The 27,753-nt window shown below is 38.2% G+C and overlaps 1 protein-coding gene across 1 annotated transcript; it reads left to right on the plus strand.

Moving 5' to 3' along the window:
- Window positions 1–225: 225 nt before the first annotated feature.
- LOC132348874 (cytochrome b-c1 complex subunit 2, mitochondrial) lies at window positions 226–27,518 on the plus strand. Its single transcript, XM_059896815.1, has 14 exons — window positions 226–343; window positions 2,882–2,965; window positions 3,063–3,212; window positions 4,169–4,233; window positions 5,593–5,649; window positions 5,867–5,991; window positions 7,960–8,057; window positions 14,050–14,107; window positions 18,221–18,316; window positions 18,621–18,820; window positions 21,649–21,729; window positions 23,754–23,830; window positions 25,915–26,068; window positions 27,253–27,518. Exons 1-14 carry the CDS (start codon window positions 311–313, stop codon window positions 27,334–27,336), a joined length of 1,362 nt encoding a protein of 453 aa, XP_059752798.1. The 5' UTR covers window positions 226–310; the 3' UTR covers window positions 27,337–27,518.
- Window positions 27,519–27,753: the final 235 nt, after the last annotated feature.

A 27,753-nucleotide genomic window follows, 5' to 3' on the forward strand; every position in this document is an offset into this window, starting at 1 on the left:
GACGTAGTTAGAAGAGGATTACAGAGCGTATATCCGGGCCAGAAAGAGAACCCAAAGAGCGGTAACTTAAATTATCTTCTGAAAACTGCGTTACGAAATTATGCGTCTCCCTATCCTGCGTCTTGGAGGAGTTGGACTGTTCCAACCTCCTCCAAGGAGCAGTAGAGTGCGGTCGGTCGTATAGAGAGTACCCTCACGTAGGAGGCGTGGGAAAGAGTGTCGCGGGGCAGTCTGGGCCGCTCCCGCCGTCGGCCGCCATCTTGCTTTACTCTAAGGAGGCAGTGACCGTGGGTCAGAGCAATCTTGAGCCATGAAGCTAATAGCCAGAGCCGGATCCCTCTCGGTGAGCACAGCTGGCGGGCTTGGGGGAGGGTGGGGAAGCAGATTGTCAGCAAGGTCATACGGACTGGAGGTGCCTGGTTTGGGGTCCCGGGGCCTTGGGTTTTGTTCTGCCCTTCAGGTGAATCCTGCCGGCCAAGTGGGCTGCAGGCTGGGTGGATCGGGCGTTGGAAGGCCAGCTCGTGCTCTGAGCAGAGGAGACTTAATGCTGGAAAACCTGAAGAGAGGGGGAGGGCTTAAGAGCGGAGGTGCAGCGACTCGGGTGGAGTCACCTTTGAAGGTCACTGGTGCACTTGGCGTGCAGAAGGAGGCCGGCGTAGACCTAGTCCCCCATCCCTAACCTATCAACTGCGGCCTCTGCTTCCTGGCCTATCACGGAGCATCAGCTTCCCCAACGGTTAAGTGGGCTTATGAGTGAAATCATAAGGAAGAAATGAGCTAATGCCTTTATAGCTTTTTTCACTGTGCCTGGAACTTGATTGTTACTGTGGTGTCCTGGCTGTATAAAGTGTGCTTTTCTTGATCTCTTGTTAGAGTTTATCCAGGAGGGTTTCTTGGCGTGTCTTCTAGAGCTTTTTAAGGCTCCTCCTTCAAGCCCGAGTGAAACACAGCTCTCGCTTGGGGAAAACTCCTCTAGGGTCAGTGTTATATCAGTGTGAACCGGTGGTTGTCAAGGGGGCACAGTCTCAGTCTCTGAGATTAAAAAAGTTCAGCGAGGCCAATTTTGCCCCCCAGGGGACAGTTGGCAATGTATCTAGAGACATTTTTGGTTGTAACAGCCTGGGGGGGGAGTGCTACTGCTGAACATCCTACGGTGCACAAAGCCACCCACAACAAAGAATTTTCCAGCCCAAAGTGCCAAGAGTACCTGGGTTACTGAGAAACCTAGTAACCTGCTAGAAGGAGGTGCAGAAGACCGGGGAATGGAGTTTCCCTGTGCTTAATGTTTAAATAAATAAAATATGAATTATACAAATGGCTGTAATTTAGGCTGTAATTCTCTTACCCTTCTTAGCACTCCTAGACTAACCAGTGATTAATAACCCTTGGAGAGAAGCCCGGTTAGACTGGCAAAAGGCCCCAAAAGCTCTTCCTCCATTGCATCCATCCCCACCTTCCAGTAGAAAAAAGAACTCAAAGATAACAGAGTTGAAGAGGACCAATGTAAACAAATTGCAATAAGCTTGAAAGCAATTGTTGTTTCTACTTATAACACTTATTTTACATAAGAATAAATTTATACATCTTTTGTTATTTAAACAAAATAGTAGTTGTATGGACAATTACTGGGATAATTCTTTGCAACAGATTTGAATGGGACAAATTATAGGAAGTACCTAACCAACAAAGTATCACTGTTCAGGCACATTTGAGAGGAGAGCACCAAAATGTACCTTAGCAATGGAACTATGGATTATTTGAACTGCTGTGCCCATGTATCTTAAATTTTTTACTTTCTGGAAAATGAAAAGCTAGAATCAATAGTAGGGTTAACTATACCACACCCAGGAAATGAAATTGATGATGATAAAGCAAAGCTAATTGGAATTTATAATTTGAAAGCACTAACAGCAAATGAAAACTAGGAACCAGCTTATCGATAGTATAGCACTGATGCTGAATGCACAACAAACAGCCGTCCTGGACAACACGGAGTAGAGGCATTGCAGCCTCTGAGGGGGGTCCTTGGGAAACTCTAGCAGCATGTTCATTTGATCCTGGGAGTACCAAGGATTAACTCTCAACATCTCTACTAGTAACCTTAAGATCCTTAGACATAATCAAAATGCATTCTGTGGCATTGTATATCATTTGCCAAAAAAAAACTGAATAAAGTTATGCATTTTGGATCCATTATCTGACATTTAAGAGGAGCCCTTTACCCTTCCAGTGGCTGCATATTATATATACTGAGAATCTACTATGGATGACGCTATTCTTAATCTCAGGGTATATTAGTCAAAGAAGATAAAACCTTTGGTTGTGTAGTCTTAATGTAGCACAGAAGAGAGTGAAGATACTATGGGAAATATTGGGGGCTGGAGGAAGTTCTCTTTGATATACTTTGTCTTTTTTAAAGATTACTAAACTGGTTAAGGAAATGAAGTCATATTGGAAAATAGACTAAAAAGATGAGACTCTTTGGGCAGATAAGGGAAGCAATAATGCTGAAATCTATAAAAGGGTATGAATGTGGCTATTCCACACTTTTTCAAAAAATTCCAAAGCATTAGAGCTAGAAAGGACCACTTGAAGTTTTAATAAGGTAGTTAAAAGGTAAAAGAAAATATAGTAATTCTTTACATAGTACGAAATGAACATGTTCAACTCAGTATTCCTTCAGGCTCTACAAATCACAAATAACTAGAGATTTAAGAGTGGCATGGGTAAACTGGTGGGTAGTAATTTCATAGTAAAGTTAATCAGCTAAATCCTCCCATGGAGTTCTTTTACCACTGAACACCCTCTATTGCTTGGGCCCACTTGGATACAATGCACTATTCTTTTGAGAAATGTGGTAACCTGTCTTTTTTGTGTTTAGAGATTTTATTCCCTCAAAGTTGCTCCCAAAGCTAAAGCCACAACTGCCCCTGCAGGAGCGCCTCCACATCCTCAGGACCTTGAGGTTAGTCCCACTGAGTTGCTCACTGGACACATACGTGCCTTACTGTCCTTGGTAATATAAAGACATTAATCACATCCCTACTTTATTTTAAATACAGTTTACCAAATTACCAAATGGTTTAGTGATTGCTTCTCTCGAAAACTATGCTCCTGCATCAAGAATTGGTTTGTTCATTAAAGCAGGCAGCAGATATGAGGACTCCAACAATTTAGGAACCTCTCATTTGCTTCGTCTTGCATCCAGTTTGGTAAGCATCTTTACTACCTCAATATGTTTAGAAATCTGTGGCACCTTGGTCCTACAGAAAAGAAAAACTAAAAGCAACATCCCTATATTAGTTTCCTGGAGCTGCCATAACAAATTACTGCAAACAGGGTGGCTTAAACAACAGGAATTTATCCTCTCACAGTTCTAGAGGCTAGAAGTCAAAGTCAAGGTGTCAGTAGAGCCGTGCTCCCTCTAAAGGCTCTAGGAAGAATTTTGCCTTGTCTCTCCTAGCTTCTGGTGGTTGCCAGCAATCCTTGGCATTCCTTGGCTTGCAGCTGCATCATTCCAGTATCTGCCCCTGTTCTCACATGGCCCTCTCTGTGTCTCTGTATCCAAATATCCCTCTTACTGAATTTTTCCAGTCTTATTAGATTTAGGGCCCACTCTAATCCAGCATGACCTCATTTTAAATGTTTATGTCTGCAAAGGCTATTTCCAAATAAGGTCACATTTGCAGGTTCTGGGTGGACATGAATTTGGGGGACACTTTCAACCTAGTACAGTCCCCTAATATATCATGAAAAACCACAGGATATTTACCATAGAGAAGCATTAAATTAGTGTCCATCCGAATGTTAGTGCTAGAGCATAAGAAATCAGTAAAAAACAAAATTTTTAATTTTAAAAAAGAAGTGCCAGAAACGGAAAGAAAATTACTCTTTCTCATATGCAGATCTCTTTCAGAATAAATGGATGAATCCAGTAAGCTTGTATTTGATAATGGAATTTTTACCTAAACGTACTTTATATAAAAATCTATACTTGTGCTTTTTGGTCAACTTTGTTTTATAATTCTTAAACTAAAAAGGATTCACTATTCGGTTAGCGTTCCTTTTGAATTTAATGAGAATTAGACTTTAGATTTTGACATAAAGTGATGTTTGGCAAGCTTAGCATTAAAAAACTACTAAAAACAATTGTTTTTTCATTTCTAAGACTACAAAAGGAGCTTCATCTTTCAAGATAACCCGTGGAATTGAAGCAGTTGGTGGCAAATTAAGGTTTGTTAAAAATAAGTAATCGGAAATAGTGAAAACACCAGAAGATAATCAATTGTAAGGGAACTTCTCTCTGTTATCAAGGTGGTTAACAATTTCTTAAGGCACAAGAAGGAAAAGCCTGATGAATTTGACTGCATAAAATGTAAAACATCTTTATGCCTTAAAGTAAACATTTAAGTAACTAGGAATAGATATTTGTAACATATGTAACATGGAGAGGATTATTTGGAAAAATAAAGAACTACAAATTAGGAAAAAACAACCAAAGAGTAAATGGACAGACAGAGGAGAGGAACAGGCTGTTCCCAGAAGAGGAAGCCAGAAACAATGATCTTTATTTATAATCAACAGTGTGATACCATTTTATACTGCTGGTGGGAGTATAAATTGATACATCTACATAGGAAAGAATCAAGGAATATCTATTAATATTGAAAATGAGCATATTCTACAACCTAACAGTTTTTAATCCACATGCACAAAGGGATTCTTGATCATTATTGAGACAGGAAACAATCTAAATGCCTATCTTTAAAGAGAGGGATAAGTGAAGTATGATGTAGTAATATGGTGGGACTACTACACAGCAGTTAAGGAATGAACTCAATCTGTTTCAACATAGCAGACTTAAAAACAAAATGTTTTGTGGAAAAACAAGTTTCAAGATTTTTTTAAGGTATGACGTTTTTAACAAAATAATATGTAATGCCTATGATTATGTTTGTCTCTAGAGTGGGAGAAAGTGTGAGAGTTAGCCTGGGAATGGTACAAAGAGATCTTCAACTTTAAAGTTGTCCTTTTTTTTTTAAGTTGTGGTAAAATATACTTAACGTAAAATTTACCATCTTTTATTGTATAGTTCTATGGCAATAAGTGTCATTAGGCAACCATCACCACCACCCATGTCCAGAATGTTTTTATCTTCCCCAACTGAAACTCTGTAGCTATTAAACACTAACTCCCCATCCCCCTCTTCCCCCGGCCCCAGGCAACCACCATTCTGTGTTCTCTTTCTATGATTTTGACTACTCTAGGTACCTTGTATCAGTGGAATCATACAGTATTTGTTGTCCTTTCATGACTGACTTACTTCACTTAGCAAAATGTCTTCAAGGTTTATCCATGTGTAACATGTCAGGATTTTCTTCCTTTTTTTTTAAGGTTGAAATATTGCGGTTTTCTTAAGATTTTTAAAAATATTTTTTAAATTTAGTTGAGTGTATTTTTGTTATACTATTATTTATACTTTATGTACTTCAAAATAATTTTTTCCAAAAGAATTGGTTGATTTAACGAAGATATAAGGGAAAGCTTGTTCTTCTGATTTAGATAATTCACTGTAATTTATTTTTGACTCAGTGTGATTTCAACAAGGGAAAACATGGCTTATACTGTGGAATGCCTGCGGGATGATGTGTAAGTACCTTTGTGTGTTTAGAACATCTGCTTTTAAAGAAATACTAAGTTGCTCAGTTGTAGTCTTTTTTAATGTGGCATTATGACCTCAGATGTTGGTTTCGGATTATTAGTTTCAAATTGCCTAAAGTTTAATAATGAGAGCAATACAGTTATGTAGAATGGATGTTGGTTTTAAATTTTTGACTGGTAACTCTTATCTTCATGTCTTCTGTAGTGATATTCTAATGGAGTTCCTGCTCAACGTCACCACAGCACCAGAATTTCGTCGCTGGGAGGTAGCTGCCCTTCAGCCTCAGCTAAGGATTGACAAAGCTGTCGCTTTTCAGAATCCACAGACTCGTAAGTACACTTTCAGATTATATTCCGTTGTTTCTAAGATACTGGGTTTTTAAGAAGATCAATTTGTAGAAGAATAAAATTGATATTGAAATTCTTTTTCTACTTGGGTTTGAAAATACCCTCTCCAAAAATTTGTCCACTTTTTAAAACATATTGTTCATTTCTAAACATTTGTATTGTTATTTTTTATCTTTGATAGCAAATAAATTGACTATAGAATCCTAGGCCTTTTGCCTGTGTCGTCCCCCTCCCCCTCCCCCCATCTCCCCACCCATCCACCCTACTGCCCACCCCACCCCACCCCTGGTGTTTTTTCAGTGGTTGTTTTGCTTACACTAAATCTGGCAGCAGTTTATTGTTGCTGCTGCTATTATTGTTTAGCCAACTCACTTTTATTGTGTCTTTCCAAAGTAATCAACTTAATTTTTAAAAAAAAAAACTTTTTTGTATTCATATTTGTGTTTATATAATGTTTAGTTATTTAATCTTGACAAGCACATCTGGCAAAACAAATCTTTAAAAAAAAGCACCACTGATTCTCAGAAGTCATAGCACTTCTGGTAGGAGCGGAAGTGTGCAGGTAGACCACTGAGGTGTAAGCAGGTGACCAGCTGCAGGGGCTCAGAATGGGATGGACTTCTCAGATGCAGGCCTGTCAAGAGAGGGACTCCTGTCAAGTGTCTGGGACATAAAGAGTGCTTGGTTCCTGTTAGCTCATATTATTTCATGGAGATAACTTTGTTACTCCAAACCTCTACCAAAGAAATAGATAGAATGGTAAAATTGTACAAAAGATGATTTCAGTGTCCAGAGTAGCTTTCTTCCCCACTGGTAGCAGTGAGGCTGCAGCCCTTATCCTTTCTGCCTGGACAGTTATTGTAGTCTCCTGGCTTGTGTCTCTGCCCCCAGGTGTACATCTTCCATCAATGGCAATGTACATCTTAGGTTGCCATTACAGTGATCCTTCTGACATGAAAATCCAGTGAAAATCCTTTAAAGGCAAACTCTTTAACTTAGCATATATGGTAACTCTAATGATCTGGCCCCTGCCTCCCTCCCTTGTTTCTTGCTCTCTTTCCCTCCTAGCTGCAATTCCCCTTTGAATCAGACTGTTGTCATACTTTATGCCTTTGTCTGTGTCCTCTGCCTGAAATGCTGTTCCCAGATCATTCACCTGGGAAACACCTACTCATTCTGTAAGACTCATCCCAAATTTTACTTTTATTACTCCTTTCCAATTCCCACTGCCCTTCCCTAGTGTCCCCACTGCACTTTTGATATACTACTAACATCACACCCATAATACTTTATTTTACAGTTTTTCCCTCTCAACATTTTGAGGGCACACATGTGTCTTACTGGTCTCTGTATTTCCAGCACAGTGCCTGGCATGGAGGGACGCCCAAATAATAAGCAAATAAAAGAGACATACCTCAAGCAAAGGCACTGAACCAGGAAAGTAGGAACAGTGCCAGGGAGGTGTACAATGTGGCAGTAGCATTTGACCCCTATAAGCTAGTAATATGACCTAACACTGATACTTTCATATCTCCTCTTACCCTGACGACTCCCTTGTTACCTCGAGAGGGAATCTAGAAGTAAGCAAAATTCAGATTAGATGACTTAATCAAGGTCACACGACAAATCAGTGGCAGAACTGTAATTAGATTCAGACTTATGAATCTAAAACCCATATATGGTTTCCAGATGATACCAGGTTGATTAAAGTTAGAGAAGAGTTTAGGTGGACTCTGACATTTAGAAGCTGCTATCATAGAAACTCTTATTTTTCTCAGCACATTTGAGTGGCAGAATTTTAACAGTTCCTAGAGGTTAAATGAAAGTATATTTTGAATACTTGAATTCGATGACCAAAGTTGTATAGTTTAATTGCTTTCTAGGCTCTAAATGTCGTGTTGTCTTTATTTAAATCACACTTCTGTAACTGCTTCTTTACTTATTTTACAGATGTCATTGAAAATTTGCATGCTGCAGCTTACCGAAATGCCTTGGCTAATTCCTTATATTGTCCTGATTATAGGATTGGAAAAGTGACACCAGACGAGGTACTGATAAAACACATTACATTTTTTTTTAAATTTTTTAATTTAATTTAATTTATTTTTTTATACAGCAGGATCTTATTAGTCATCAATTTTATACACATCAGTGTATACATGTCAATCCCATTCGCCCAATTCAGCGCACCACCACCCCCACCCCCCCCGCGGCTTTACCCCCTTGGTGTCCATACGTTTGTTCTCTACATCTGTGTCTCAGTTTCTGCCCTGCAAACTGGGTCATCTGTACCATTTTTCTAGGTTCCACATATATGCATTAATATGTGATATTTGTTTTTCTCTTTCTGACTTACTTCACTCTGTATGACAGTCTCTAGATCCATCCATGTCTCAACAAATGACCCAATTTCGTTCCTTTTTATGGCTGAGTAATATTCCATTGTGTATATGTACCACAACTTCCTTATCCATTCTTCTGTCGATGGGCATTTAGGTTGCTTCCATGACCTGGCTATTGTAAATAGTGCTGCAATGAACATTGGGGTGCATGTGTCTTTTTGAATTGTGGTTTTCTCTGGGTATATGCCCAGTAGTGGGATTGCTGGATCATATGGTAATTCTGTTTTTAGATTTTTAAGGATCCTCCATACTATTCTGCATAGTGGCTGTATCAGTTTACATTCCCACCAACAGTGCAAGAGGGTTCCCTGTTCTCCACACCCTCTCCAGCATTTGTTGTTTGTAGATTTTCTGATGATGCCCATTCTAACTGGTGTGAGATGATACCTCATTGTAGTTTTGATTTGCATTTCTCTAATAATTAGTGATGTTGAGCATCTTTTCATGTGCTTCGTGGCCATCTGTATGTCTTCTTTGGAGACCTATTTAGGTCTTCTGCCCATTTTTGGATTGGGTTGTTGTTTGTTTTTTTAATATTGAGCTGCATAAGCTGTTTATATATTTTGGAGATTAATCCTTTGTCCGTTCATTCGTTTGCAAATATTTTCTCCCATTCTGAGGGTTGTCTTTTCGTCTTGTTTCTGGTTTCCTTTGCTGTGCAAAGGCTTTTAAGTTTCATTAGGTCCCATTTGTTTATTTTTGTTTTTATTTCCATTACTCTAGGAGGTGGGTCAAAAAAGATCTTGCTGTGATTTATGTCAAAGAGTGTTCTTCCTATGTTTTCCTCTAAGAGCTTTATTAAAGTGTCCGGTCTTACATTTAGGTCTCTAATCCATTTTGAGTTTATTTTTGTGTATGGTGTTAGGGAGTGTTCTAATTTCATTCTTTTACATGTAGCTGTCCAGTTTTCCCAGCACCACTTATTGAAGAGACTGTCTTTTCTCCATTGTATATCCTTGCCTCCTTTGTCATAGATTAGTTGACCATAGGTGTGTGGGTTTATCTCTGGGCTTTCTATCCTGTTCCATTGATCTATATTTCTGTTTTTGTCAGGACCATATTGTCTTGATTGCTGTAGCTTTGTAGTATAGTCTGAAATGAGGGAGTCTGTTTCCTCCAGCTCCGTTTTTTTCCCTCAGGATTGCCTTTGCTATTCAGGGTCTTTTGTGTCTCCATTCAAATTTAAGATATTTTTGTTCTAGTTCTGTAAAAAATGCCATTGGTAATTTGATAGGGATTGCATTGAATCTGTAGATTGCTTTGGGTAGTATAGTCATTTTCACAATATTGATTCTTCCAATCCAAAAACATGGTATATCTCTCCATCTGTTTGTGTTATCTTTGATTTCTTTCATCAGTGTCTTATAGTTTTCTGAGTACAGGTCTTTTACCTCTTTAGGTTTATTCCTAGGTATTTTATTCTTTTTGTTGCAATGGTGAATGGGAGTGTTTCCTTAATTTCTCTTTCAGATTTTTCATCATTAGTGTATAGGACTGCAAGAGGTTTCTGTGCATTAATTTTGCATCCTGCAACTTTACTAAATTCATTCATTCGCTCTAGCAGTTTTCTGGTGACATCTTTAGGATTCTCTATGTATAGTATCATGTCATCTACAAAAAATGACAGTTGTCCTTCTTCTTTACCAATTTGTATTCCTTTTATTTCTTTTTCTTCTCTGATTGCCATGACTAGGACTTCCAAAACTGTTGAATAATAGTGGTGAGAGTGGACATCCTTGTCTTGTTCCTGATCTTAGAGGAAATGCTTTTAGTTTTTCACCATTGAGAATGATGTTTGCTGTGGGTTTGTCATATATGGCCTTTATTATGTTGAGGTAGGTTCCTTCTATGCCCACTTTCTGGAGAGTTTTTATCATAAATCGTTGTTGAATTTTGTCAAAAGCTTTTTCTGCATCTGTTGAGATGATCATATGGTTTTTATTATTCATTTTGTTAATATGGTGTAACACATTGATTGATTTGCGTATATTGAAGAATCCTTGCATCCCTGGGATAAATCCCACTTGATCATGGTGTGTGATCCTTTAATGTGTTGTTGGATTCTGTTTGCTAGTATTTTGTTGAGGATTTTTGCATCTATATTCATCAGTGATATTGGTCTGTAATTTTCTCTTTTTGTAGTATCTTTGTCTGGTTTTGGTATCAGGGTGATGATGGCCTTGTAGAATGAGTTTGGGAGTGTTCCTTCCTCTGCAGTTTTTTGGAAGAGTTTGAGAAGGATGGCTGTTAGCTCGCCTCTAAATGTTTGATAGAATTCACCTGTGAAGCCATCTGGTCTTGGGCTTTTGTTTGTTGGAAGATTTTTAATCACAGTTTCAATTTCATTACTTGTGATTGGTCTCTTCATATTTTTATTTCTTCCTGGTTCAGTCTTGGAAGGTTATACCTTTCTACGAATTTGTCCATTTCTTCCAGGTTGTCCATTTTATTGGCATAGAGTTGCTTGTAGTATTCTCTTATGATGCTTTGTATTTCTGCTGTGTCTGTTGTAACTTCTTCTTTTTCATTTCTAATTTATTGATTTGAGTCCTCTCCCTCTTTTTCTTGATGAGTCTTGCTAATGGTTTATCAATTTTGTTTATCTTCTCAGAGAACCAGCTTTTAGTTTTATTGATCTTTGCTATTGTTTTCTTTGTTTCTGTTTCATTTATTTCTGCTCTGATCTTTATGATTTCTTTCCTTCTGCTAACTTTGGGTTTTGTTTGTTCTTCTTTCTCTAGTTTCTTTAGGTGTAAGGTTAGATTGTTTACTTGAGATTTTTCTTGTTTCTTTAGGTAGGCTTGTATAGCTATAAACTTCCCTCTTAGAACTGCTTTTGCTGCATCCCATAGGTTTTGGGTCATCGTGTTTTCATTGTCATTTGTCTCTAGGTATTTTTTGATTTCCTCTTTGATTTCTTCAGTGATCTCTTGGTTATTTAGTAACGTATTGTTTAGCCTCCATGTGTTTGTCTTTTTTACGTTTTTTTCCCTGTAATTCATTTCTAATCTCATAGCATTGTGGTCAGAAAAGATGCTTGATATGATTTCAATTTTCTTAAATTTACTGAGGCTTGATTTGTGACCCAAGATGTGATCTATCCTGGAGAATGTTCCGTGCACACTTGAGAAGAACGTGTAATCTGCTGTTTTTGGATGGAATGTCCTATAAATATCAATTAAATCTATCTGGTCTATTGTGTCATTTAAAGCTTCTGTTTCCTTATTTATTTTCATTTTGGATGATCTGTCCATTGGAGTAAGTGAGGTGTTAAAGTCCCCCACTATTATTGTGTTACTGTCAATTTCCTCTTTTATGGCTGTTAGCAGTTGCCTTATGTATTGAGGTGCTCCTATGTTGGGTGCCTATATATTTATAATTGTTATATCTTCTTCTTGGATTGATCCCTTGATCATTATGTAGTGTCCTTCTTTGTCTCCTGTAACATTCTTTACTTTAAAGTCTATTTTATCGGGCTTCCCTGGTGGCGCAGTGGTTGAGAATCTGCCTGCTAATGCAGGGGACACGGGTTCGAGCCCTGGTCTGGGAAGATCCCACATGCCGCGGAGCAACTGGGCCTGTAAGCCACAACTACTGAGCCTGCGCGTCTGGAGCCTGTGCTCCGCAACGGGAGGGGCCGGGATAGTGAAAGGCTGGCGCACTGCGATGAAGAGTGGCCCCCGCTTGCCGCAACTAGAGAAAGCCCTCGCACGAAACGAAGACCCAACACAGCCAAAATAAATAAATAAATAAATAAATAAATAAATAAAGTAGCTATTAATTAAAAAAAAAAAAAGTCTATTTTATCTGATATGAGTATAGCTACTCCAGCTTTCTTTTGATTTCCATTTGCATGGAATATCTTTTTCCATCCCCTCACTTTCAGTCTGTATGTGTCCCTAGGTCTAAAGTGGGTCTCTTGTAGACAGCATATATATGGGTCTCGTTTTTATATCCATTCAGCAAGCTTGTGTCTTTTGGTTGGAGCATTTAATCCATTCACATTTAAGGTAATTATCGATATGTATGTTCCTATGACCATTTTCTTAATTGTTTTGGGTTTGTTTTTGTAGGTCCTTTTCTTCTCTTGTGTTTCCCACTTAGAGAAGTTCCTTTAGCATTTGTTGTAGAGCTGGTTTGGTGGTGCTGAATTCTCTTAACTTTTTTTTTTTTTTTTTTTTTTTAATTAATTAATTAATTTATTTTTGGCTGTGTTGGGTCTTCGTTTCTGTGCGAGGGCCTTCTCCAGTTGTGGCAAGCGGGGGCCACTCCCCATCACGGTGCGCAGGCCTCTCACCATCGCGGCCCCCCTTGTTGCGGAGCACAGGCTCCAGACGCGCAGGCCCAGCAGTTGTGGCTCACGGGCCCAGTCGCTCCGCGGCATGCGGGATCCTCCCAGACCAGGGCTCGAACCCGTGTCCCCTGCATTGGCAGGCAGACTCTCAACCACTGCGCCACCAGGGAAGCCCTCTCTTAACTTTTGCTTGTCTGTAAAGCTTTTGATTTCTCCATCAAATCTAAATGAGATCCTTGCCGGGTAGAGTAATCTTGGTTGTAGGTTCTTCCCTTTCATCACTTTAAGTATATCATGCCACTCCCTTCTGGCTTGTAGAGTTTCTGCTGAGAAATCAGCTGTTAACCTTATGGGAGTTCCCTTGTATGTTATTTGTCGTTTTTCCCTTGCTGCTTTCAATAATTTTTCTTTGTCTTTAATTTTTGCCACTTTGATTACTATGTGTCTCGGCGTGTTTCTCCTTGGGTTTATTCTGTATGGGACTCTCTGCGCTTCCTGGACTTGGGTGGCTATTTCCTTTCCCATGTTAGGGAAGTTTTCGACTATAATCTCTTCAAATATTTTCTCTGGTCCTTTCTCTCTCTCTTCTCCTTCTGGGGCCCCTATAATGCGAATGTTGTTGCATTTAATGTTGTCCCAGAGGTCTCTTAGGCTGTCTTCATTTCTTTTCATTCTTTTTTCTTTAGTCTGTTCCGCAGCAGTGAATTCCACCATTCTGTCTTCCAGGTCACTTATCCGTTCTTCTGCCTCAGTTATTCTGCTATTGATTCCTTCTAGTGTAGTTTTCATTTCAGTTATTGTATTGGTCATCTCTGTTTGTTTGTTCTTTAATTCTTCTAGGTCTTTGTTAATCATTTCTTGCATCTTCTCAATCTTTGCCTCCATTCTTATTCCGAGGTCCTGGATCATCTTCACTATCATTATTCTGAATTCTTTTTCTGGAAGGTTGCCTATCTCCACTTCATTTAGTTGTTTTTCTGGGGTTTTTTCTTTTTCCTTCATCTGATATATAGCCCTCTGCCTTTTCATCTTGTCTATCTTTCTGTAACTGTGGGTTTTGGTCCACAGGCTGCAGGATTGTAGTTTTTCTTGCTTCTGCTGTCTGCCCTCTGGTGGTTGAGGCTATCTAAGAGGCTTGATGGGAGGCTCTGGTGGTGGGTAGAGCTGACTGTTCAGCAATGGTTTTTAAAAGCTCAGTTTAATTCAGTACTAAGTAGTCCCTTATAGTTCATTATGGCAGCTTTTAAGTCTGAGTATTTATCTTCTGCTGAACTGCAGTTTCACGTTTTTATAGCTTTTTATATTTATACCAATATAACCTAATAAATATTTTTACTTCCTCAGTTACATGACTATGTACAGAATCATTTTACAAGTGCAAGAATGGCTTTGATTGGACTTGGTAAGTTGGGAATTGCCTGCATGTCAGTTTGCTTCTTTTAAGAGTGGTTTTTTAAGTCACAGACATAGAAAACAGACTTTTGGTTGCCAGTGGGGAGGGGGACAGGGGAGGGTTGGATTGGGAGTTTGGGAATAGCAGATATAAACTGTTATATATAGAATGGATAAACAACAAGATCCTATTGTATAGCACAGGAAACTATATTCAATATCCTGTAATAAACCATAATGGAAAAGAATATTTATAACTGAATCACTTTGCTATATACCAGAAACTAACACAACATTGTAAATCTTCAGTTACAAAAAAAGAAGTATGACTTGGCAGATAGTGAAACGTGACTAACTTATTCAATGAGGAGGTAGAATTATCCTTGAAACTCTGTAAAATCAGGTACTATCATATGTAACTGACTATGTATATATACATCTTTTATAGTTATATATAGACTGATATCTAGATAATTTACAGTTCTATGGTTCTTGGCTCCCAGAGAAAGTGGTAGAAAGTCAGAAAATTCACTGAGGCTGCTGACTTTTCTTTTATAATTTGGTGTGGTAGGGGATGGGACACCTTTCCAGTGCATTGTAATTCTGTCACTATATAGGTAACCAGCCTCAATTTATAATATACTCACTTGGGTATTTTCTTAAATTCTGATTATACGATCCTCCATTATGTTGTTCTGTCTCATTCTAGAAAGTGGTTAATTGGAAAAAGAGAAACTCTAAGATGTGCTACTATTAAATGTTGCACTTATAGTTATGAATAAAAGTATTGTTTCACTGTCTCAATGTGAGTCATTAAAAAAAAAGAGTAGTCCTTTAAGCTATAATTATGTGAACACAGGATTGAACAAAATTTCAGAACTCATCCTCTGTTTATGTCAGAAAGTCAGTATGTGATAGGATTTTAATAGCTAGTCTTTCATGGAAACAACCTAAATGTCCATTGACAGATGAATGGATAAAGAAGATGTGGTACATATATACAATAGAATATTACTCAGCCATTAAAAAGAATGAAATAATGCCATTTGCAGCAACATGGATGTACGTAGAGATTATCATACTAAGCGAAGTAAGTCAGAAAGAGAAAGACAAATACCATATATCACTTATACACAGAATCTAAAATGTGACACAAATGAACATATCTATGAAATAGAAACAGACTCACATAGAGAACAGACTTGTGGTTGCCGAGGGGGATGGGGGAGGGAAGGATTGGGAGTTTGGGATTAGTAGGTGGAAACTATTATATGTAGAATGGATAAACAACAAGGTCCCACTGTATAGCACAGAGAACTATATTCAATATCCTGTGATAAACCATAATGGAAAAGAATATGAAAAAGAATATATATATGTATAACTGAGTCACTTTATAGCGGAAATTAACACAACATTGTAAATCAACTATATGTCAATAAAATTTTAAAAAACTAAAACTTCCCCAACACAGCTTTATAGCATATAAATAAATCCTCCACAACTCTGAAAAAAAAAAATAGCTAGTCTTTTTTATTTTTAAGCAGAATCCAGCATTTAACTTTTTAAAGCACTGGCTTTCAAATTCATTACAGTATTTGCAAAACCTATGACAAAGGGCAGATTTCTCTAAGCAAAGAGCTTTTACAAAGAGCCTTTGTTTTTGTTTTGCATCGTTTTAAGTACAATTTAGTAGAAAAATAGGCAAAGGGCATGAACATCCAATTCGTGGGGAAAGTGTGTGTGTGTGTGTTTGTGTGTGTGTGTGTGTATGGCCAATTATTGTAAAAGATGTAATAACTAAAAAATTTTTAATCTGTGAAATTGACAAAAACTAAAAGATTGCCACTGCCCAGTATTAACTATGGTATGGAGAAATAGGCACTCAAAAATTATTGGTGGGAGTGTAAAATGGTACATTTTTGGAGGTCTTTTTTTTTTTTTTGGCTGCGTTGGGTCTTTGTTGCTGCACGCGGGCTTTCTCTAGTTGTGAGTGGGGGCTACTCTTCATTTTGGTGCGCGGGCTTCTCATTGCAGTGGCTTCTCTTGTTGCAGAGCACGGGCTCTAGGCGTGCGGGCTTCAATAGTTGAAGCACGTGGCCTCAGTAGTTGTGGCTCACGGGCTTAGTAGTTGTTGCTCCGCAGCATGTGGGATCTTCCCGCACCAGGGATTGAACCCGTGTCCCCTGCATCAGCAGGTGGATTCTTAACCACTGTGCTACCAGGGAAGTCCCTGGAGGTCTGTTTTAATATATTAAAATTGTAATTGTTTATTCTCCTAGGCCCAGCATTTACTTTTAAGAATTTACCCTGCAGAAACATTTGTTCAAGTTTACAAAATAGTTGCATGAGAATATTATTTGCAGTATTGGGTTTTTGTTCATTTGTTTTATAAATAACAGCTTAATTGAGGTATAATTCACATGCCATAAAATTTACCCTTTTAAAGTGTACAGTTTGTGGTTTTTAGTATACTCACAGAGTTGTGCAACTATTGTCACTATCTAATTTCAGAACATTTTCACCATCCCCAAAAGAAACCCCGTACTCATTAGCAGTTACTCCTCGTTCCACCTCCTCCTTGCCTCTGGCAACCATTAATCTCCTTTCTGTCTGTATAGAGCTGACTGTTCTGGACATTTCATATAAAGGGAATTATACAATAATAGCCTTTGTAACTGGCTTCTTTCACTTAGTCACTTAGCATAATGTTTTCAAAGTCCATCCATATTGTAGCATGTACCAATGTTCCATTCCCTTTTCTGGCTGAAAAATATATTTCATTACCACATTTTGTTATTCATTCATTAGCTGGACATTTGGGTTGTTCCTGAATGTTTTGGCTTTTATGAATATAAACATTCATATGTAAGTTTTTTAACAAAACATCTTTTTCATTCTTTTGGGTGTATACCTAGGAGTAGAATTGCCAGGATAGGGTATCTCTCTGTTTAACCATTTGAAGAACTGCCAGACTGTTTTCCAAAGCAGTGGAACCATTTTACGTTCCATCAGCAGTGCACAAGGGTTCCAATTTCTCCACATTCTTATCAACACTTATTATCTGTCTTTGATTATGGCCATCCTAATGGGTGTGAAGTAGTGTCTCATTGTGGTTTTGATATGCATTTCCGTAGTGATTGATAACATTGAACATATTTTTTTGTGCTTTTTGGCCGTCTATATATCTTATTTGGAGAAATGCTTATTCAAGTCCCTTGCCCATTTTTTAATTGGGTTGTTTGTTTTTTTAAATTGTTGAGTTATAAGAGTTCTTTATATATTCTGGATACTAATCCTTACCAGATTTTTTCCCATTTTGTGGATTTTCTTTTCACTCTTTTGAAAATGTCTTTTGATGCACATTGCCATATTGTTTGAATAGCCAACTATTAGAAGCATACTCATGTCCCTCAAGAAGAGATTGATTAAATAAATGATGGTATATCCATATAATAAAATTCTTTATAACCATTAAATGTTTGGTGTAGTCCATTCACTTAGATGTAAATTACAAAAGACAAGTTAGAAACAATATCAAGGGCTTCCCTGGTGGCGCAGTGGTTGAGCGTCAGCTTGCCAATGCAGGGCACGTGGGTTCGAGCCCTGCTCTGGGAAGATCCCACATGCCGCGAAGCGGCTAGATCCGTGAGCCACAACTACTGAGCTCTGCGCGTCTGGAGCCTGTGCTCCGCAACAACAGAGGCCGCGACAGAGGCCCGCGCAACGCGATGAAGAGCGGCCCCCGCTTGCTGCAACTAGAGAAAGCCCTTGCATAGAAATGAAGACCCAACACAGCTAAAAAAATAAATAAATAATAAAAATAAAGGAATTCCTTTTAAAAAAAAAAAAAAAAAAAAAAAGAAACAATATCAATAGAATGACACCATTTTAAAAATAAAAAGGATAATATTAATATTTGCATAGAAAAAGTTCTAGATGAATATATAGTAAAGCTGTAAATGCATATTTCTGGAAGAGTGGCATTATGGGAGGCTGTTATTTTCTTTACTGTTTATTTTTGTAATATTTGAATTGTATAATGATGTATTTTTAAAATCGTGTTTTACGATTGTGTTTTAGAAATTCTGGTTCTAGTTTGTTTTTGTTTCTTTTGAAATAGGTGTGAGTCATCCTGTTCTAAAGCAAGTTGCTGAACAGTTTCTCAACATGAGGGGTGGGCTTGGTTTATCTGGTGCAAAGACCAAGTACCGTGGAGGTAAGCGTTTTGTTCCATTAAGGTTAATTTACCAGGGTGCCGCCTCTCCCCCCAGTAGCATATTGGAGTATAATAGGCCTGATTATTTACTACCAAATAGTATCAATGTGGAAAGAAAGAATTAGATTGCTTGAGTGTTACGTATTAAACATGTTTGTGTATGTGTTGGGGGAAGGGCAGGATAGCAAGGAGAGCACCAGGCCAGGGAAAAGCTTAATCTTAATGGGTTAATACTGTGTTGTAGAGAATATTGAAGAATAAAACCAAAAGCCACTTTCTTCGCTCTTGCCTTACCTGGCCCCAGGTGAAATTCGAGAACAGAATGGAGACAGTCTCGTCCATGCTGCTCTTGTAGCAGAAAGTGCTGCTGCAGGAAGTGCAGAAGCAAATGCGTTTAGTGTTCTCCAGCATGTCCTCGGTGCTGGACCACATGTTAAGAGGGGCAGCAATGCCACCAGCTCTCTATACCAAGCTGTTGCCAAGGGAATTCACCAGCCATTTGATGTGAGTCTGAACAGTTGATATCTCTCCTTTTGTTTTCACAGGCTCAGTGTTTACGATGTAGTCCTGATACTTGCTCTTAATGTTAATCTGCTTTTAAAAGTTAAGATGAGGGTCTTCTCTGGTGGTCCAGTGGTTAAGACTCTGCGCGCTTCCACTGCAGGCGGCACGAGTTCTATCCCTGGTCAGGGAACTAAGATCCCACATGCCACGCGGTGTGGCCAAAAGAAAAAAAAACTAAGATGAACACAAAGAAAATCTTTGTAAAACTGAAGAGACAGCCAGGCTTAATTTTAGTACCTTAGTGGGTCTATCAAAAACTTACTGTTATTCTAATATAAAAAGAAGAATTGAATGCTTAAAAAGTCAGAAATTCACACTTCAGTTCCCTTTAGAATAAAGTTTTAGATAGTAAACATTCCCCTAGATTCTAATTAGTCTTTTTTTCTGATTTCCTCTGTCCCCTTCTATTCTTGTGGCTAATTCCTGAATTTCACTGCTCTTCATGTTTTCCAACCAAGTGTACAAGATATACAGCAAGAAATTACTTACAGACCTGCTCCTCCAGCTTGAGATTAAGTTAAAAGAGAAAAATGACATTTAACCATAACCAAAGTTATGTTGCCTTAGAAGACACCTTTTTATGACAGTGAGGAAAGTGCTAAAGCTTTCAAAATAATGATACTCAAATCAAGAGAATGTAAAATGTCACCGGCAAAATATTTAATGAGTGACGATAGTTTGCCCAATGTAATGCCCCGTGTGACCTTCAATGATATCTTTAAAAAGTAACAAATGTACTAAATTGTAGGATTAAGTATCGTTCATAATTTCAGCAATAGTACATGGCACAGGTAGGTTTATGCCTCAGTAAGTCTTTGGCCATTTGACACTTAATGGTGAAAATTAAAATCAGTCATCTTCTCTTTTTATTCCTCTGTTTAATACTTTAGTGGTAGTGTCAGACTTTTTTTTTTTTTAGCAGAGGAGCCTTTTTCATCAGTGCCATTTCCCAGCTGCAATGCCCAACACAAAAGTTTTTGCTTTTAAAGAAGTTTAGAAGGCTTACTTGACAGTGAAACCCTTGGAATCTTCTGTACAGAGCCTTAGAGTTCCCTGGAGCACAGTTTGAAAACCATTATCTTATTTTTTTTTTTTTTTTAAGTTTATTTATTTTGGCTGCACCAGGTCTTAGTTGTGGCACGTGGGATCTTCACTGCGGCATGTTTAGTTGTAGCATGCGGGATCTTTTAGTTGCAGCATGCGGGCTTCTTAGTTGCAGCGTGTGGGCTTCTTAGTTGCGGCATGCACATGGGATCTAGTTCCCCGACCAGGGATCGAACCCAGGACCCCTGCAGCTCAGAGTCTTACCCACTGGACCACCGGGGAACTCCCGAAAACCATTATCTTAAATTAGTCCTAGTCCTAAATTAGATTTTCTCCAGATTTTCTTTCTCCTGGTTCATGGTCTACTCTGTTTTCTTTTCTTCATGCTTTACTCTTCACCATTGAATGTTAATGATGCTTTGGGTAGTTGGAGTTTAATCTAATCCAGTGACATAATTTAATAGAAATTCCTGGGACTTCCCTGGTGGCGCAGTGGTTAAGAATCCGCCTGCCAATGCAGGGGACACTGGTTCAAGCCCTGGTCTGGGAAGATCCCACATGCCGTGGAGCAACTAGGCCCACGTGCCACAACTACTGAGCCCGCACTCTAGAGCCTGCGAGCCACAACTACTGAGCCCACACACCACAACCACTGAAGCCTGCGCACCTAGAGCCCGTGCTCTGCAACAAGAGAAGCCACCGCAATTAGAAGCCCAGGCACCGCAAGGAAGAGCAGCCCCCGCTCTCCGCAACTAGAGAAAACCCGCACGCAGCAATGAAGACCCAATGCAGCCAAAATTAAATAAATAAATAAATAAATTTAAAAGATAAATCCACCAAAAAAAAAAAAAATTAATAGAAATTACTACTTCAGAATTTGGCCAGAAATTTGGAGGATGACTAGTTAGTCTCAGAATTAAACTTCAGGTGATTGAAGTGCATATCTTTGTATGCTTCATATGGGCCGAACCAATGGTTTTCAAACTTCATCTGGAGCACTAGTTTAAAATTCGGAATCCCAGACTGCATCTTTAGTGATCTGAGTGAGTAGATCTGTTGTGGGAACCTGAAAGTCTACATTTTTAATAACAAATCAAGTGATCCTTATGTAAACGGTCCACATAAACACTGAAAAGCACTTTACTAGGGTGTCATGTCCACCTTAAGGAACTTAACACTCTACTCAGACTACAGACAGAAATACCCCTGTTTTCCAGAGGCTAAATTTCTTGCTCCCTTGGACATCTGAATAATAGATACTAAGCAGAAATTTGTTTCCTAACCCTTTAACTTTAGTCTATAGGAGAAGTGAAAGCGAATTGGTGAAAAGGAAGTCACCACCAACAGCAGAGGGAAGAAAGCAGGTTTGTCTAATGCCAAAGCCCATGATTTATACCACTCAGCTGTACTGAATATACAGTAGTAATGTTCACAAGTTAATGTTTGCATTAACTTTTAATCATCAAAAGGTTAGAAAATACCAAGGAAAGTGAGCCGTCATTTTAGAAAGAGTTAAATGAGAAAAGTTAAAACATTACAGTTGTGAAAGAGGTAACCTGTATATAGAACACCTCAGTCCTTAATGGAACCATTTAAGTGAAATAGTAATCCATGTCTTTGCTTCTACTGTGAAGGAATACGTTTTTGTCTAGACAGCCTTAGGGAAATTGTGCCCTGTTTTACCTGGTAGAATGACATACAGTAAAGTTTCATTATATTTTCAGGTTTCCGCTTTTAATGCCAGTTACTCAGATTCTGGACTCTTTGGGATTTACGCTATCTCGCAGGCTGCAGCTGCTGGAGATGTAAGTTGCAAACTCATCAATTCTCACAAGATTTTTTCCCCCATTAACATATTTTTAGTAAGAACATGGAATGTTTGAATGCCTTGATTTATCAGAGTTCTGTATAGTGTAATATCATTAAAGTGTTATCTACTGTGGAGGAAAGTTAAAAATGAAGCATCATATACTGATGCTTCCAGAAAAGAAGGAGGAAATGTTTCCTTGGTATTTTCGTTCTGTGTGGACATGTGGCATTGAGTTGTCTCTGGGATATCTAAATGGAGAACTCAGTTGAGGTCAAGGCCAAGATGTATACTGGGAGTCCTCATTATAAAGAGTGTGTTGAAGTCAGGGTTACATGTGAAAGGTTGGAGGAGAAGAAAACTGAAGGTCGAGCTAAGGAAAATGGCCAAAAAAGACAGAAAGAAAAAGAAGAGAAACTGGCATGTTTGGAGGCCAGGAAAGAGAGAATGGTTAACACTGTTTCAATCTACTCTGGATTAACATCCCTTTAGTTACCACAGAGAGGTCTGGTAGTTTTAGCAAACTAGGATAATATTGGTGATACTATCAGTTTTTATCAGAGTATTGGAAGTGAACTAAAATTTATAATATTAAGGAATGAATGGGAAGAAAGAAATACAAAGTTGGTGCAGGCAGGTGGAGCTTAGACTTGCAAGGAGGTGGGTGGTAGTTTTAGGAGAGTTTCCACTGAGAGATTAAGTAGGAAGAGACATTCACACTGAAAGGAAAGAAAATTGGAGCGAATATAGGAGATAAATTATAGATGGATCAAGTCTGAAAAAGCAAGAGCAAGCAGGATCCAAAGTACAATCGGACATTTTAGCCTTGGACACAAAGGCTAATGGGAGAAGAGGATGTCGGGAAGATGAGGAAGTACATCCCTGGTGAGGTTGGAGGCTAAGTCATGTTTTGAGAATAAGAGAAGGGAGGAGAGTTTAAAGAAAGTAACGAGGTTTAGGACAGATGAGTGGCTAGATGCACACAGAATGAGCATAACAGCAGTACAGATGTCTCCTTGAGATAAGTGACCACAAATTCATAGTACAGTCAGACGTCTAGCCTAATGCAGAAATGGAGGAGGCAGGCAGTAGGGTTGATCCCAGGCTGGAATCCTGCAAAGTAGGCAGGTCAGAAGTATGAAAAGATGGCAGGAAGTTGGAAACACTGGCAAGAGTGATTGAAGAGATGATTCATGGATTTAGGCTAAAGAAGTGAAGCCAGGGGGACCTGATAGATTGAAAGTGGACAAATCAAGGAACTAGAGATGTTGATAAAATGGAAGACAAGGATAGCGTGATTAAAGACTTAGGCCAGAGGTCTTGGAATTGAGGATTTCAGAGGTAGGTCAGATCTAGGTTATGTGCAGGTCTGGGGTATGGCTATGGAAATGGGTAGCTCACCTGTAGGGGAAATGAAGGTCCTAGAGTTTAGGTGATTAGGAAGAACAGTAAGTAGCAGACCCAGAATGGTGCCAGGGTTGGGATGGAGAAAATCACGGGCCAGGTTTATTATTAATTTATTTATTCAACATATATTTACCAAGTACCCACCCACATCACTAGAACTTGATTCCTTCATGACTCTAGCACTCCAGGTATGGACAGGCTTTAGAGATTGGCTGTGTATGGATTACTACTTTTTTCTTAGTGAATAGTAAGAGATAGCAGTATTAATTACATGATACTTTGAGAGTCTTGAGAAATTTTTGAGGTGCTTGTTCTTTGTAGGCAATTATAAATCCCTGAGTTTTCTTTTCCTAAACCCTACTGCTGTCCTCTGCCCTCTGCCACTTAACGTTTGTTAAGAAACTTGGCCACTTGAATATTGTACAAACAGCTGCTTTATGAAACAATGGAAGAGTAAGCAGCACGTAGTGACTTAAGAATTCCAAATGGACACTATACTGTTTCTCTGGAACTAACCTTCCATCTTTTGTTTTTGCCTCAGTAGAGGAGCATTTGAATGCTGCAGCAGACTTTGGCACTGATCAAAGATGACCAGCTTTTACTTGTCTATCCTAGGTTATCAAGGCTGCCTATAACCAGGTAAAAACAGTTGCTCAAGGAAACCTTTCTAATACAGATGTCCAAGTTGCCAAGTAAGTTTCAATATTAATGTTTCATGTTTCAATTATTTGAAAGTTGTATTTTTTCTAGTTACAACACTATTGTAATAAATACACAAAAGGATTGAAAGGTACAGAAAAGTATTTAAAAGGAAAGGGAAATATACTCCTACCCCCTAGAGATATAATTGTTAACATTTGGATTATTTTCTTGACCATTTTTTAACATAATTGTTAATATTGTATATATACTTGTTAATAAATAATACTTATTAGTGTTTATTGTAGAAATTGAAAATTACAAACACAAAGAAAGACAAAAATTATTTTTCATTCCCTACCAATGATTCTTCTCTTTTTTTAACATTATAATGCTGTTTGCATTTATTCCATTTATTTTTATTACTAAAAATTTGTCATAAACAATTTTAATTGGTGTGTCAAAATATACTTGTTGGACATTTTCAACAAGTTGGCAGTTGGAAATTATAAACTATAAAGGATATCTTTGGGTTTTAAAACATTTTTGTATTTCATATTACTTTCTTGGTATAGATTAGCAACTGGGCCAAGAGTTATAAACATTATAATGAAAGGCTGTGCATTAAAATATATGTTTGTGTTTATGTAGTATTTTTATTTTTATATTTTGGAGTCACAATGTTGAAAGGTTTTACCAGTTGATACGCACATCGTCAGTATATATGAGAGTGCCTGTTCTACCATAACCATTGGCAACTTTTTCCTCTTTACTGATTTGATAGACCAAAAAATATATCTGATTAAAAGATTGCAGTATCTGTCTCCTATTTGGTGATTTTTAAATTCCCACTGTCCTCATTGAAAGTGCTAACAACACCTCTTAACTCAGTAGCTCTGGGAGTTTCTCTAAAAGAGACAGACTTTGGACAGAGTTGGAAATCAGCTTGCATTTTCATACAGGAGTTTAAAACATTTAAATTTGACTCCATCCATTTAGGACAATTCAGAATGTGAATCCTAAAACTCCAGAGGTCTTCATGATCGTTTAATATTGCCCACAAAGGAAATATGACAGGGTGAATTACAACCCAGGAGGGAACAATCTTTTACCATTTCTGTTCTCATTAGTATTATTACTTTTGTTATACTGAACACACTAAGAAGTGCATCTCTCAAATAAGGGCAACACAATTTATTAAATATTGTATACATGGAACCAAGGATCGATAGGATGGAGCTCTGCATGATTGCATCAGAAACAAACCTTATAATAAATTGAAACAATGGATAAGCTTAGGAGAAATCTGTTTCAAATCTAATTTATTTAAGAAAATGTGTTTTCTTAATAAGTGTAGCACAGTTCTTACCAGGTACAGCAACATTTAGAAAATGGAATTTTGGTTATTAATGTCAAAATATATTTTCTGCCATTTTGATGGAGTTGATACTTTTTTTGTAAGGTTCTTAGTCCTCCTATAGTGAAAGAGAGAAAGTAAGGTGTCATTGCTGAAGGGACAAACTAATAATCACTTGGTAAAGTTTATTGCAGGTAAAATCTTTTTTCAGTTAAGTGGACAGTGTGGTAAAATTGCTACATTAAATTGTAATTATGTTTAAATGGAAGTCTTGCTACAGAGTGCCAAGGAGATTAGTTTGAGCTAAATAACTCAAGTGCCTTATTGAACATCAATTTCTTTCTGGGATAATTATGAATTGGATTTTGTTTTATTTCAAATTGATGTTTTTGTACCCATATTTAAGCTACAGGGACTTATAAGACCTATACTGTCCTTCCCCACTTGCCCTACCCTCAGTGAGACAAATCCCAGCACACAAATGGGCTGGGGGGTGGGGTTAAGGGAAGTTATATTATCAGCACACAGCATTCTGCTAAAGGGACAGTGAGAAGAGCCCACATAGGGATGTTCTTTAACAGAGATGCCTAAAACCATGACCAAAAATGTATCTAAAATAGTTGGTGAATTGAAGAAATAGAATGGAGACCTTTAGCACTGTAAGATTTCAAAGCTGTTAGTTTGCGTATTTACCCAAACATGTTTAAGGGTTTGGGAACATACTTTGCCTTGCTCTATAAAACTGGCGTCTGCCTTAGTTACACACCTTTTATTGGACAGGAACAAGCTGAAAGCTGGGTACCTAATGTCAGTGGAGTCTTCTGAGGGTTTCCTGGATGAAGTTGGGTCCCAGGCTCTAGTTGCTGGTTCATATGTGCCGCCATCCACAGTCCTTCAGCAGATTGACTCGGTAGCTGACGCTGATGTCATAAATGTAAGCAAATGAAAATTTATTTAACATCAAATAACTTGTCCTTAATGATCCAGTTTCAGAAGGAATGCGTAAGCTTCCTTGGGCTGTATATTCTGTTCTCGTGGTGTTTGGTGCCTATGTACCTGGTGTGGAGGCAGAAGGGCTCATCCCCATATCTGCAGATAGCTTCCTTGTCAACTCAGGGTGATGTATCTTCCTCATGCAACTAAATTACCATTAGGTTAAACCATTTTAAATTCTTAAAGGTCAAGAAGAGTCAAATATTGGCAGTTTCATACGATTCAACCTAATTGTTGAGTTTGGTATTTTCCTCCTCACTCCTAAGAAATAAACTCTCTATCCTGCCAATCTTTCATGATCTACCATCTCAAGATTTTCTTTAGTCTTCTCAACCTAAGACCTTCTCCTGCCCCTGCTCTATTTTTTTTTATTTTCACATATATTGTTTCCTATAAAATTGAGTTGTTTTGAGGGCAAGGACTATGTCTTATACCTCTTTGTATTCCCTGCTATGCCTAACAAGTACGTGAACTACAGAATGAACCCAAAATCAGTCCTTTCTCTATTAAAAATGCCAACTCCCCTTCCATGGTCAAGGTCTTAACCATCTTCTCACCAAGGGGTCTCCCCTTGGGGATAGAAAAAAAGAAGCAGGCTATTTTAAGATAGCAACCCTGACTTGATTTCACTTGGCCCATAAGTTCATCATTACATACTCTTCCAAATGGCTGTCCTCATCTTATATACCATACTATCATGTGAGTCCAACCCAGCTGCCTGCAACACTGTCTCTTTATTAAAAAAGCTGACCTGAGATAATGTGGGACTGCTCCTCGTGGTATTGCACTTAACCTAAACAACCAGCCTTTGGACTCAAAGTAGCGGCATAAAGAATACTAGGATATAAAGTGTAACTTTTAAGTTAACAATCAGTGTATTTTTATTGACTCAGACTATTTGCCATTGCAATACCAAAGCAGGGAAGTACAGCTCTGCTCAAGGAGACTCTGCCCTATTTTGCAACGTCAGAAGGGTTTTCCTTTTCCCTCTTTAACAGCTACGCTCATATTTAGAGCACCACACTTGCTCAGTCACACATAGGATGAAATACTCAAAGGAACAGAAGTTTATCTACTTGCTTATTTCTGTTAACTTTCTGTCTTGTTTTGTTTGTTTACTTAAAGGCTGCAAAGAAGTTTGTTTCTGGCCGGAAGTCAATGGCAGCAAGTGGAAATTTGGGGCATACACCTTTCGTTGATGAGTTGTAGTACTGAAACACATATTGCAGGAAAGAGCTGAACCTTTTCTCAACCCAGAGCAGCAAGTATATGAAAGTGAGAAGTCTCTAACATTTATCTTTTTTTCCAATGAGATGAAATATCATAAAGCATAAATGCAGGTAATTGTTCCCAGCTGACCTAAAGTCAATAAAACATTCTGTTTAAATGTTTTTCTTGTGTTTTTCCTAATCAGCTAATCAACAAGTATTTGTTATATGCTGAGTTTTTGTTTTAGATGCTTTAAAGGAGAACAGGAATATAATAATAAAGTACAGAAGCATGAGAAAGTATTAAAAATTAAGGCTAAGTGGCTATCAGAGTAACTATTTCCAGATTATTATTGGTGGCTTTTTAAGATAAACGCAGTTAAAAGTCTGTCTTCTTGGGTAAGAATAATTAAATGGT

This window comes from Balaenoptera ricei, chromosome 15 (genome assembly GCF_028023285.1).
Source record: "Balaenoptera ricei isolate mBalRic1 chromosome 15, mBalRic1.hap2, whole genome shotgun sequence".
NCBI classification, from domain to species: Eukaryota; Metazoa; Chordata; class Mammalia; order Artiodactyla; family Balaenopteridae; genus Balaenoptera; species Balaenoptera ricei.

Excerpts from the sequence above, each read along its gene's own strand:
- LOC132348874 (XM_059896815.1), top strand. The coding sequence starts at position 311 with ATGAAGCTAATAGCCAGAGCCGGATCCCTCTCG. Across the intron at positions 3,213-4,168 it reads TTCGTCTTGCATCCAGTTTG|ACTACAAAAGGAGCTTCATC; the intron begins GTAAGCATCTTT and ends TTCATTTCTAAG. Across the intron at positions 18,317-18,620 it reads AAAGACCAAGTACCGTGGAG|GTGAAATTCGAGAACAGAAT; the intron begins GTAAGCGTTTTG and ends ACCTGGCCCCAG.